Source organism: Sus scrofa, unplaced genomic scaffold (assembly GCF_000003025.6).
Source record: "Sus scrofa isolate TJ Tabasco breed Duroc unplaced genomic scaffold, Sscrofa11.1 Contig874, whole genome shotgun sequence".
Classification (NCBI taxonomy): domain Eukaryota; kingdom Metazoa; phylum Chordata; class Mammalia; order Artiodactyla; family Suidae; genus Sus; species Sus scrofa.
Window position 1 is genome coordinate 22,178 of NW_018085336.1, and position 12,752 is coordinate 34,929.

The 12,752-nt window shown below is 41.6% G+C and overlaps 1 protein-coding gene and 1 pseudogene across 1 annotated transcript; both read left to right on the forward strand.

The window, feature by feature from the left end:
- Positions 1–1,377: 1,377 nt before the first annotated feature.
- Positions 1,378–2,316, forward strand: LOC100516243 (olfactory receptor 5AN1-like). The gene has a single exon (XM_003122693.2). The coding sequence runs from the start codon at positions 1,378–1,380 to the stop codon at positions 2,314–2,316; it is 939 nt and encodes a 312-aa protein (XP_003122741.2).
- Positions 2,317–7,476: 5,160 nt separating this feature from the next.
- Positions 7,477–11,932, forward strand: LOC110259123 (annotated as a pseudogene).
- Positions 11,933–12,752: the final 820 nt, after the last annotated feature.

Genomic DNA, 12,752 nt, shown 5'->3' on the forward strand with positions numbered 1-12,752 from the left:
ATTCTTCCTTAAATGTTGGGTGCAATTTACGATGAAGCCTTCTTGTCCAGGGCTTTTCTTTGTGGGGAGGTTTCTGATTACTGATTCAGTCGCCTTGCTAATTATTGTTCTGTTCAGACTGTCTATTCTGTTTTTCTGATTCAGTTTTCCTAGGTTGTACATTTCTAGAAATGTATCTCCTTCTTCTGTGCTGTCCAATGTGATGGAAAACCTTGGGCACTGAGGGGCCACTCTGGTGGGGTGCTGAAGCAGCAGAGGGGAGGGGCAGTGAGGTCAGAGTGTAGTTGCTCCTCTATTCTTTTCATGTGGTCCTTGGTGGTCTCTGTGGCCCAGGGGGGATGCTCTACCTTCATCCTTTGTTTTAGAATTTTAACATTGGTATCTTGCCTATGAATAGTTACTAGTTTTTTTTAAATTTTCTGGTGAGTTGGACAGAAGTCAGGAGAAATCTATGTTGCTATATTGATTATGACACTCTGAACTAAAAACCTAAATGCTTAACCCTTAACCAGAGTTTGATGCTGCTTCCTAAAATGAAAAATTCCTGCCATTAGGACAAAAGGTGGGGCCAGTAGTGAGTCATACTCACTTCTCTTTGGGATATTTTGTATGAAGTCTTCCCTAAGAGGACTGTTTCTTAACTTAATGGGGCAGACAGACTGTGTCCCTCCAAAATATTATCAGGATTCTAAATCATGGTGTAATTTCCTAAGCCACATAGAAGCTGTTTGATTGAATATATTTGCAAGAATCTTGAGAAGTTAGTATAAACAGAGTAATTTTTCTTATGAGTAAAAGAAGAGAATATAAGACTATATCTAGATGGTCATTTGGGAGGGAAGAGCTCTTTCAAATTATTCTGCAATGATGCTACTTAAGAAAGAGTGTTTTAAAGCAGCAGATGTACCCTGAATTATCGGAAGTCACTAAAAAACCTGTTCTTTTATTTTTTACTTTTAACATAGAGTTGATTAATTATGTTGTGCCAATTTCTGCTGTACAGCAAAGTGACTCAGTCATACATATAGGTACATTCCTTTTTTCAACCTGTAATTTTAATCAGTGATACAGCCTTTTATGTAATAATCACAGAATTGATATTGCTTTCTTAAAACTTTTCAGTCAAACTTTAAACTATCTTTATAAATTATCATGAGACTTCATGACATAACTGAGAACCTGAAGCACTGAGAAGGTTCTTGCTGACAATTCAAGATGAAAAGCTGAGATATTACCCCAAGACCGTGAAACACTTTTCCTTTTCTAGTGTTCAGTGGAGGAAAAATGTGGCATGCATTAGCATTGTAACACTACCATTTCACCTGAGTCAGCAATGCATTCTCTTGTCTCTTTTCTGACTTCAGGAGTACAAAGCCAATGACTGGGGGAGACAATACTACAGATAACACCGATTTTGTCCTCTTGGGATTCTCAGATTTTCCCCACATCAGACCAGCCCTCTTTGTGGTGTTCCTGGTGATATATATTTTGACTCTGACTTGGAATCTGTGTCTCATTGTCCTGATAAGGATGGATTCCCACCTCCACACACCCATGTACTTCTTCCTCAGTAATCTGTCCTTTATAGACATCTGCTATGTGAGCTCTACAGCCCCCAAGATGCTCTATGACTTCTTCCAGGCAAAGCCAACTATCACCGTTGTGGGTTGTGCCATTCAATACTTTGTGTTTTCAACCATGGGACTGAGCGAGTCTTGTCTCATGACAGTCATGGCTTATGACCGCTATGCTGCCATTTGTAACCCACTCCTCTATTCATCCATCATGTCACCCTCTCTCTGTGGTCGGATGGTGCTGGGGTCCTATATGGCTGGACTTTCTGCTTCTCTGTCCGAATTGTGTGCGATGCTTCAGCTCCACTTCTGTGGGCCTAATGTCATCCACCACTTCTTCTGTGACATGCCCTTGATGTTAGGTCTTTCCTGCTCTGACACGTTCTTTGTTCGAGTCTTGACTTCTATATTTACAGTGATCTTTGGGATAATAAATGCCCTGGTTATCATGATGTCCTATGTCTACATTGTCATCTCCGTCATGAAGATCACTTCCGCTAAAGGTCGGTCCAAAGCTTTCAACACCTGTGCTTCTCACTTGACAGCAGTTACCCTCTTCTACACCTCAAGTATCTTTGTCTATTTGAGTTCCAGCTCTGGCGGTTCCTCTGGCCTTAATAGATTTGCCTCAGTCTTCTACACTGTGGTGATTCCCATGCTGAACCCTTTGATATACAGTCTGAGGAACAAAGACATCAAAGATGCCTTGAAGAGATTGCAAAAGGGGAAAGAGTGTTGCTGAGGTAACAGATTGTGATGTCTGACAGGATTGTCCTGTTAGAATCAGCTTACCACACAATAATATTCACATGAATGGAGAATAACAATATACATACTGCCTTGTACAGTAAAGGTTTAATGTGATAGAGATCATAAGCCAAAATGGACCAACAGCTGAATCCCACCACAGAATCCATGTATCTTTAAGTCCATGTGGCCCATTATTTTCATTCTATTTGTTGTATGTCTTCAACTTTTATTCATCTATGAGCACGTATTCATGAAACTACAGAATTTAGAATTTTGATGCTTCCTCTGTGCCTCCAGATGAAATCTGTTCAATATTACACTTATATCCCTAAAGGAGGAACACATGTCAAAAGTCCAAGGATTGTAGAAAACTTGTCTCTGAAATACACTGATGCAGCATAATCTAGACCTGGTGGTGACATTTGTTTGTTCTGTGTTACTCACCAGAATGAGGGTGAACCCAGAGAGGGAATATACCTTTGGACAGAAACAAGGTACACCACTGGACTAGTGGTGCCTCCTATGGAGATTTGACTGTGATATCTTATGTTTGTTTAAGGCCTCTTTCAGTGCTTAATTATCTGAGAAGTCTCTGGCCACATCCGAATCTCCACTCGTTGTAGTGTAAGGAGGGAGGAGGTGATTTGAATCATGAAGAAGAATGGAATGATATATGCAGTCCCTTCAGGGCTATCTACTTATGAATCTGATGGTGTAATTTTTTGCATCCAGTGTCCAGTGGGGATTTCTATTGGAGACGGTATCCAAAAACCCATGTCATGGTCGATAGCAATGTCTTATATTGTGGGATTCAAACCTCTCTCCCATTGTGTTTGGAACATTGACCCTTGGTAAACATAGCCAACATGAATAGCTATCAAGTAGTTTCTGCTCGTTCAAACATCTGAACATGTTTGGTGTGGTCAGAATTGTGTGAGAATTTGTGGTAATACTGGAGTTATTTACTTACATTTAATATTGCAGAGGAAGATCCTGTATGGAAAACTAATAAACTTTCCTTCCTAGTGAATGTGGCCAATGTTTTATGTCCTAGGAATTTATGGTGGTATGGGAGTTATATAATGGTTGGAGTAGAATGGTTAGAGATATTGGAATGCTGATACTTTCCAGGTAACCTGAAGGGGTAGGAGAGGAAACAGACTGTGGGCTCAGCAGTGTTGTCAAGGCTCGCCAATTTTTGTCTTCAGAAAGAGGATGTAAATTTGTGGTCCTTGCTGTTTGGTTAAAAAACAGAGTAAGGTGTGTTCCTGACTGCTGAGTTTCCAGATTTCCCAACTTTGACCCACTGATTCAAGCATATTATTAGCTTACATATTACCCTTTGAGAGCCAGTGGATTCTTAGAGTTGTTTGGGGGTCTCAGTTTCAAGGTCACATGAATCATTCTGTTGAGCAACTGTAACTGGAGAGACATTTGAAGCCTTTTTCAAATTCTCCATGAGTTTGCACGGGGACACAGTTGAGAGAAGAGGAATTGTTGAACACCTGGGAGCGTGTGTGAGGGGTTAGTACCTGCCAAAGAAATAGTGCAATGGGAATGAAAGTCGTGTGCCCACCTCACCCCCACCCAGGTATAGGTACATCTTCTTAAGCATTGCTCTTTAACAATGTGTGAGAACGTGTGTGTGTGGTGTGTGGTGTGTGTAAGAAGCTCTTTGCAGGAAGCGGCCCTCAGCAGGAAGCCCCTTTGTTTCTTCCTTGTAGCAGAGATTTATTATAAGTAACCTTAAAGCAGGCCCCTTCCCGTTCTACTCATCTCAGGCCCAAGCACACCTTTCACATCTTTTGATCAAGCAATACCTTGCCTAGCCTGTAGTTTCTTTCCATAGATCAAAGAGGTAGAACTGAAGAAGAAGAACTTAGAAGATGATCAGATCTCTTCCTTAGCTTCCACATTGCAGCAATCTCACGAATCAGCTGTGCGAACGAGATCACATCTAAGGAAAGATCACAAGATGTTGACAAGCCTGAAGGTCAGGAGATGCATGCAGTGGGAGATGGTGAGGAGTCTGGTCTCTGGAGTTCCCTTGTGGTGCAGCAGGTTAAGGATCCAGTGTTGTCACTGCAGTGGCTTGGGTCGCTGCTGTGGTGAGGGTTCAATCCATGGCCAGGGAACGTCCACGTGCCACATGTGTGGCCCTCCCCTGAACCAAAGGAGTCTGATTCCGTATCTGAAGGATTAACTGAGATTACTTCCCTTTTTCCCTTTAAAACCTTTCATGCCAAGCAATCTCAGATCTGGTTTTTGGACACACCCAAATCACCATCTCCCTAAGATGGCTGGCATTCTGAATAAAAGCAGCTACCCTTGGAGTTCCCATCGTGGCTCAGCGGTTAATGAATTTGACTAGGAACCATGAGGTTGAGGGTTCAATCCCTGGCCTTGCTCAGTGGGTTAAGGGTCTGGCGTTGCCACGGCTCGGATCTGGTGCTGCTGGGGCTGTGCTGTAGGCCGGCGACTACAGCTCCTATTAGACCCCTAGCCTGGGAACCTCTACATGCCACGGTGTGGCCCTGGAGAAGCCAACAACAACAACAACAGAAAGAGCAGCTATCCCTGCAGCAGAGAGCCAGATCCGATTTTGGCAACATCAGAAATCTGTTTCTAACAGGCTCTGAGCGCTTCAGTTGAAGAGAAGCCTCTGCCGTGTTTTTATAACACCATCTAGTTTGTGATAACTCCTATGCTATGCATTAGACCTCCAGAACTTATTCATCTTCTAATTGCAAGTTTGTACCCTTTAACCTCATCGCCACATGTCTCAACCTTCAAGGTTGAGATTAGGGGAAATGTTCAGAGGGTTAGAAAGACGTCAAAGTCATCAATTCTGGGCATACGTTGGACTGGTTGGAGCATGCTCTCTGGTAGCTTCCCAGAGACCAGGCAAGCCCTCGGAAATAAAGGCTCTTGTGGTGTGTCTCGTGGGGTTGGGCCTGAACTCCAGTGATCTGCATCCCTCAGAGGATCCAGGACTTAAGTCTGACCAGGAGGAATAGAGCCACCTGACATGGATTACCATGGAATCCAGATTCAATCAAGAGAGTTAAAAAAGAGTTTTAAAGAGAGCTTTCTTTTTTTTTTTTCAGATAGGATATTATGGACTAGATTTCATACATATCATGTTGGTATTTATACTACATTTTGTATTTCATAGAGTTACATTGCAAAGATGTGACTTCTTTCTATTAGCATATGGGGTTGGCAGGTTCATATTATCCCTTTTACAGATAGAACTTTTAGGCATATTGAAGTCTGCCATATTCTTCTTCGTGCAGCAACAGCTCGTCTTCAATTTCACAAAATGCGATTTGTGGAACTAAATGTTTTTTCTAACTGACCAGAAACATATCCTCTATGGCTTGCCTGTGAAGCACCACTTCTATGTTTTGGTCTGATATCTGCAACACTATTTTAAGAATCTTTTCCGTTTAACAGATGAAAGTATTATAGATTTCATCAGAAGAACATGTAAGTACCAGCCTATTAGCCGGAGTTAAATCATGTAATTCACTCATTGTCCACACACACTTGTTTCTCCCTGGCAGTAAGGTTAGCTGAGGTTGATCCAATCAAGAATGAGACCTTCCTGAAACACCTCAATATCCATAGTAATGGCGGGGTACCTGAGCCCAATTTAAAAAGGACCCCCCAAAATGACAATTTTTGGAATGATCTTAGACATTTTAAATGAAGAATTAGTAATGCTGCAGAATATGTTGGATTGAACTCAATTCAGAACACATAAATTACACCTGGTATTAATAGAAGGCAAGGCGTGGACTGCATATTCTGACAATAGCCTAAAAAGGGATCTGAAATTCAACCCCATTATCGGTCCTATTTTATAGGTGACAATACCAAGGTTTGGAGAAGCACATTTGGTCAAGCTCAGAATCCTCAAGTGGAAGAGATACTATTCAATCCATTTTCTGACACAAAAGCACATGGATGTAAGCACAATAAATTGTGGCCTTCTCATGAATAGTTTCACTGTAGTCCTTATTGCCTTGATTTGTTCACGTAGCATAGGAAGTAATGCCATGTTTGCCTTGTGGCTGCAGTGATGATTGATTTAGATCAGGTATTTAAGAAGATATGTGTATGGCAATGGAATGCTACTCAGCCATAAAAAGACCAAAATAGTGCCACTTGCAGCACCATGGATGGAACGAGAGACTCTCATCCTAAGTGAAGCAAGTCAGAAAGAGCAAGACAAATACCATATGATATCGCTTATATCTGGGATCTCATATACGACACAAATGAATCTTTCCACAGAAAAGAAACTCATGGGCTTGGAGAACAGACTTGTGGTTGCCAAGGGGGAAGGGAAGGGAGTGGGATGGACTGGGAGCTTGGGGTTCATAGATGCAAACTACTGCATTTGGAGAGGAGAAGCAATATGATCCTGCTGTATAGCATAGGAAACTATATTAGTCACCTGTGATGGAACATGATGGAAGAAAATGTGAGAAAAAGAAAAAGAATATATACATATAATATATATATATATATATATATATATGTATGAGCATGTGTGTGAGATTGGTTCACTTTGCTGTACAGTAGGAACTTGACAGAACACTGTAACCCAAGTATAATGGGAAAAAATAAAAATCAATAAAACATTAAAAAAAGTAGATATGTGTATGGATATATCAAAATGAAGGTGCCTTGTAAGCAGGGTGTGTCCACATATCTGATTTAGTATATTCACACTATTCCCAGCTAGCTGTTTCATCTTGGGCAAGTCTCTTAACTCCACTGGCTTCAGGTCTCCACCTGGAAATTGAAGGTATTGGCCTAGGTGATCGCTATGTCCCTTCCAGCTCAAATGACTCTCAGGGTGTTAAAGGAAAAGCTCTAATTATGAGACCTTGATAGGACCACAGGGGAGTAGAGAACTGAATCAGGAGGGACATGGCAAAGTGGGACATGAAATTAGAAGGGACAAAATCTCCATGACAACCCTGACTCCAGAGAGCAAGTACCTGGAGAGCGTTCTTGCCCAACTGTCTTTTTCCGTTCACTCTGCCCTTGATGACACATAGAAGAGGCTCTCATGTGGGCATCTCTCTGGCTGAGTGGACAGCCAAGTCCATGGTCCAAAGTCTCCATACTGAAGTGCAGCATGCCCACCTGGAAAATCTGTTTGCAAAAGACATCCACAATTTTACCCTTTGTCAAGAACTCTGCCTTCCTGGGCCCTGAGTCAAGGTGAGAGGGCAAGATTCATAGAGAACAGTGGATTCTGTGCTATCTCTATAGCCATGTGAGTCTTCCAGCTGGACGTTCAAGGAGCCAGGTTTGTCATCCTCAGTCTCTTTCTCCTTCTTCCACTATCCCTTCTCCCTTATGTCCACACCCTCCACTTCGGGCTCTTCCTGGAGTTTTCTGTCTCCCACTTTCCTGGAAAATATGAATCTGTGACCTGAAATGTCAGGTGTCACTCTGGAGTGAGGGACACCTGTTGACTTCTGGTTCTGCCATGTCTTGGGGATGTAATCTTGACCTCTGCAGCCTTCTGTTTTCCACCTGTAAAATGGGGGTAAATCATCACTTAGAATCGAAGGACATGTCTGTATAGCTTAATGTATGGTAAAAGCTAACTGAATGTTAAGATTAAGAATTTACTGAATTTCAGGAGAATAAACCAAATCTGCTTATTTACACTGTTCATCTTTATTCAACCAAGGACACTTATAATTCAATGTTTAGTTGCAGATCTGTTTTTATGTACTAATCATTCATCTGATTTCCATTTAAACATACAGCTTTGATCATAATTTCTGTACAGCTAAGCCAAGCAGGTTGCTGATAAAGATATGAACAACTATTATGCATAATTCCATTGGCCCTTTACAGTAATCATCCTTAGAGAACGTGGGTGTCTGGAGACTCTAAGGTGGGTGTCAGAGATATCAGAGATGCCCCCGTCCGAGCCCAGGTAGTGTTGGTCTAATGTCCCATTTAATCTTCTTTTGCTTAACATTGTTAGTCTTCATCCAGCAACTTTATGGTTTTCCTAACCTGATTTTGTGCTCCGCACAACCTCACAAGTGACCATGTCCTTAGTAGGTCCGATTTGGAAGAGGTTTGGATAAGCTCTTTAGGTCATTGAGTCCCTGAAACACCACCCCCCATGTGGTGGTAAATCTTTGTTTTTTAGGAATGCAGCTGTGGCATATGGAACATCCTGGTCTAGGGGATTGGAGCTGCAGATGTCAGCCTACACCACAGCAATGGCATGTCTGTTACATACACTGCAGCTCTTGGCAACACAGGATCCTTAGCCACTGAGAAGGGCCAAGGATCGAACCCACATCCTCATGGATACCCACATCCTCATGGGTGTGTTATCACTGAGTCTCAACAGGAACTCAGAGGTGGTAAATCCTATTAGCCCTATTGATAAATGAGGCAACGAAGGCACAGAAATGTGAATAACTTGCTAAGGGTCACAGAGCCAGGAGGTAGAAGTCAGGAAGCTTAATGCCTCCAGCTGTGTTCTCTTTCTCAGGATTATTTAGTCTGTTTAGGGTATTTGTGATTCCATGACAATATTTGGATTGTTTAATCTGACAGGTTTTGAGTGGAGTCTTTAAGACTGTCTATATTAAAAAATCATATCATCTGCAAGCAGGAGAAATTTCAATTCTGATGCCATCTATCCTTCCTTCCTTCCTTCCTTCCTTCCTTCCTTCCTTCCTTCCTTCTTCCTTCCTTCCTTCCTTCCTTCTTGCTGGATTGGCCTGGCTTGGACTTCTAGTACAATGTTGTGTAGGAATGTGTACAGTGGTCACCCTTGTCTTATCTCCTGTCTTCGGAGAAAAGCTTTCAATCATTTACCACTGAGTGTGGTGTTAGATGCAGGCATGTTCTCACGGCCTTTACTATGCTGAGGTAAATTCCTCCTACCTCACTTGTTGAGAGTTTTGATCATGATTGCAAGTTGAATTTGTCCAAAGCTTTTAGTGCATTTATTGAGAGGATTTTATGATTTTTTACATTTCATTCTGTTGATGTAATGTGTCACATTTATTGCTTTGTGTATGTTGACCCATTCTTGCATCCCAAGAACGAACCCTACCTGGTCATGGTATGATCCTTTGTATGTGCTGCTGAATTTTGTTTGCTAGTATTTCGTTGAGACTTTAAAAATCTGTAGTAACCAAGGATAATGACCCGTAGTTTTCTTCCCTGGTAGTGTCCTTATCTTGCTTTGCCGTCAAAGTAATATTGGCTTTGTAAAATGCCTTTGGAAAGGTTCCTTTCTCTTCAGTTTTTTGGAAGAGTTTGAAAAGGATTGGCATTAATTCTTCCTTAAATGTTGGGTGCAATTTACGATGAAGCCTTCTTGTCCAGGGCTTTTCTTTGTGGGGAGGTTTCTGATTACTCATTCAGTCTCCTTGCTAGTTATTGTTCTGTTCAGACTTTGTGTTCTGTTTTTTTTTCTGATTCAGTTTTCCTAGGTTGTATGTGTCTAGAAATGTATCTGCTTCTTCTGTGCTGTCCAATGTGATGGAAAACCTTGGGCACTGAGGGGCCACTCTGGTGGAGCCCTGAAGCAGCAGAGGGGAGGGGCAGTGAGGTCAGAGTGTAGCTGCTCCTCTATTCTTTTCATGTGGTCCTTCGTGGACTCTGTGGCCCAGGGGGGATGCTCTACCTTCATCCTTTGTTTTAGAATTTTAACATTGGTATCTTGCCTATGAATAGTTGCTAGATTTTTTTTTTATTTTCTGGTGAGGAGGACTGAATTCAGGAATAGTCTATGTTGCTATATTGATTATGACACTCAGAACTTAAAATCTAAACTCTTAACCCTTAACCAGAGTTTGATGCTGCTTCGTAAAATGAAAAATTCCTGCAATTAGGTCAAAAGTTGAGGCCAGTAGTGAGTCATACTGGCTTCCCTTTGGGATATTTTGTATGAAGTCTTCCCTAAGAAGACTTTTTTCATAACATATTGGGGCAGACAGACTGTGTCCCTCCAAAATATTATCAGGATTCTAAATCTAGTTGTAATTTCCTAGGCCACCTAGGAGCTGTTTGATTGAATACATTTGCAGGAATCTTGGGGAGTTAGTATAAACAGAGTAATTTTTCTTATGAGTACAAGAAGAGAATATAAGACTATATCTAGATGGTCATTTGGGAGAGAAGAGCTCTTTCAAAATTATTGTGAAATGATGCTACTTATGGAGTACTTTTATAATGCAGCAGTTATCCCCTGAATTATCAGAGGTCATTAAAAAATCTCTTAATTATTTAATTTTATCATATCTATGAGGTATAATGTTGTGCCAATTTCTGCTGTACAGCACAGTGACTCTGTCATATGTATATATACACTCTTTTTTGAAACCTATAATTTTAATCAATGATATAGTCTTTTATATAATAATCACAGAATTCATATTGCTTTCTTCAAACTTTTCAGTCAAACTTTAAAATCTCTTTATAAATGATCATGAGACCTCATGAAATAACGGAGAACCCGAAGCACTGAGAAGGTTCTTGCTGACAATTCAAGATAAAAACCTGAGGTCTTGACCTGAAGACCGTGAAGCATTTTCTTCTTTTCCAGTTCTCCATGGAGGGAATGCATGGTATGCATTAGCTTTGTAAAGTTACCCTTTCACCTGAGTCAGCAGTGCATTCTCTTGTCTCTTTTCTGACTTCAGGAGTACAAAGCCAATGACCAGGGGAGAAAATACTATGAATATCACTGATTTTTTCCTCTTGGGATTCTCAGATTTTCCCCACATCAGACCAGCCCTCTTTGTGGTGTTTCTGGTGATATATATTTTGACTCTGACTTGGAATCTGTGTCTCATTATCCTGATAAGGCTGGATTCCCACCTCCACACACCCATGTACTTCTTCCTCAGTAATCTGTCCTTTATAGACATCTGCTATGTGAGCTCTACAGCCCCCAAGATGCTCTACGACTTCTTCCAGGCAAAGCCAACTATCACCGTTGTGGGTTGTGCCATTCAATACTTGTGTTTTCAACCATGGGACTGAGTGAGTCTTGTCTCATGACAGTCATGGCTTATGACCGCTATGCTGCCATTTGTAACCCACTCCTCTATTCATCCATCATGTCACCCTCTCTCTGTGGTCGGATGGTGCTGGGGTCCTATATGGCTGGACTCTCTGCTTCTCTGTCCCAAGTGTGTGCCATGCTTCAGCTCCACTTCTGTGGGCCTAATGTCATCCACCACTTCTTCTGTGACATGCCTCAGCTATTGGTTCTTTCCTGCTCTGACACGTTCTTCTTACAACTCTTGACTATTATATTAACTGTGATCTTTGGGATAATAAATTCCCTGGTTATCATGATGTCCTATGTCTACATTGTCATCTCCATCATGAAGATCACTTCCGCAAAAGGCTGGTCCAAGGCTTTCAACACCTGTGCTTCTCACTTGACAGCAGTTACCCTCTTCTACACCTCAAGTATCTTTGTCTATTTAAGTTCCAGCTCTGGTCGTTCCTCCAGCTTTGACAGATTTGCTGCAGTCTTCTACACTGTGGTGATTCCCATGTTGAACCCTTTGATATACAGTCTGAGGAACAAAGACATCAAAGATGCCTTGAAGAGACTGAAAAAGAGGAAAGAGTGTTGCTGAGGTAACAGATTGTGAGGTCTGACAGGTTTGTCCTGTTAGAATCACTTTACCATGCAATGATATTCATATGAGTGGAGAATATCAAAATTCACACTGCCTTGGAGAAAAAGGTTGAATTTGACACAGATAATATACCAAAATGGACCCACAGCGGAATCACAGTGCACAATCAAAACATCTTTCAGTCCTTGAGGCCCATTATTTTCATTCTATTTGTGGTGTGGCTTCAACATTTACTCATCTGTCAGCAAGTATTCATGAGTCATTACGATTTAGAACTTTGTTGCTTCTTTTTTACCTCCAAGATGACGTCTGTTCAATCTTAGATATGACCTTAAAGAGAGCCACGTGACAGAAGTCCCAGGATTGTAGAAGACTTTTCTCCCAAATACTGTGATGCAGCATAACCTAGACATGACTGTGACCAATGTTCATTCTGTGTTTCTGACCAGAATGAGAATGAACCCAGAGAGGGAGTGTACCATTGGACAGAAACAAAGTGTTCAATTGGCCTGATCGTGCCTCCGGTGGAGGTTCCTCTGAGATAGCCTACATTTGTGTTAAGGGCTCTTTCAGTGGTTATTGTCTGCTAAGTCTCTGGTCACCTCCGAATCTCCACCAGCTGCAGTCTGAGGAAGGAGGAGGAGGTGATCTGAATCATGACGAGGAATGGAATGATATATGCAGTCCCTTCAGGGGTATTTACTTATGAGTTCGCCGGTGTAATTTTTTGCCTCTAGTGTCCAGTGGGGATTTCTGTTGGAGATGGTAT

What these genes read in the sequence shown, in the direction of transcription:
- LOC100516243 (XM_003122693.2), top strand. Translation starts at nt 1,378, where the DNA reads ATGACTGGGGGAGACAATACTACAGATAACACCGATTTTGTCCTCTTG.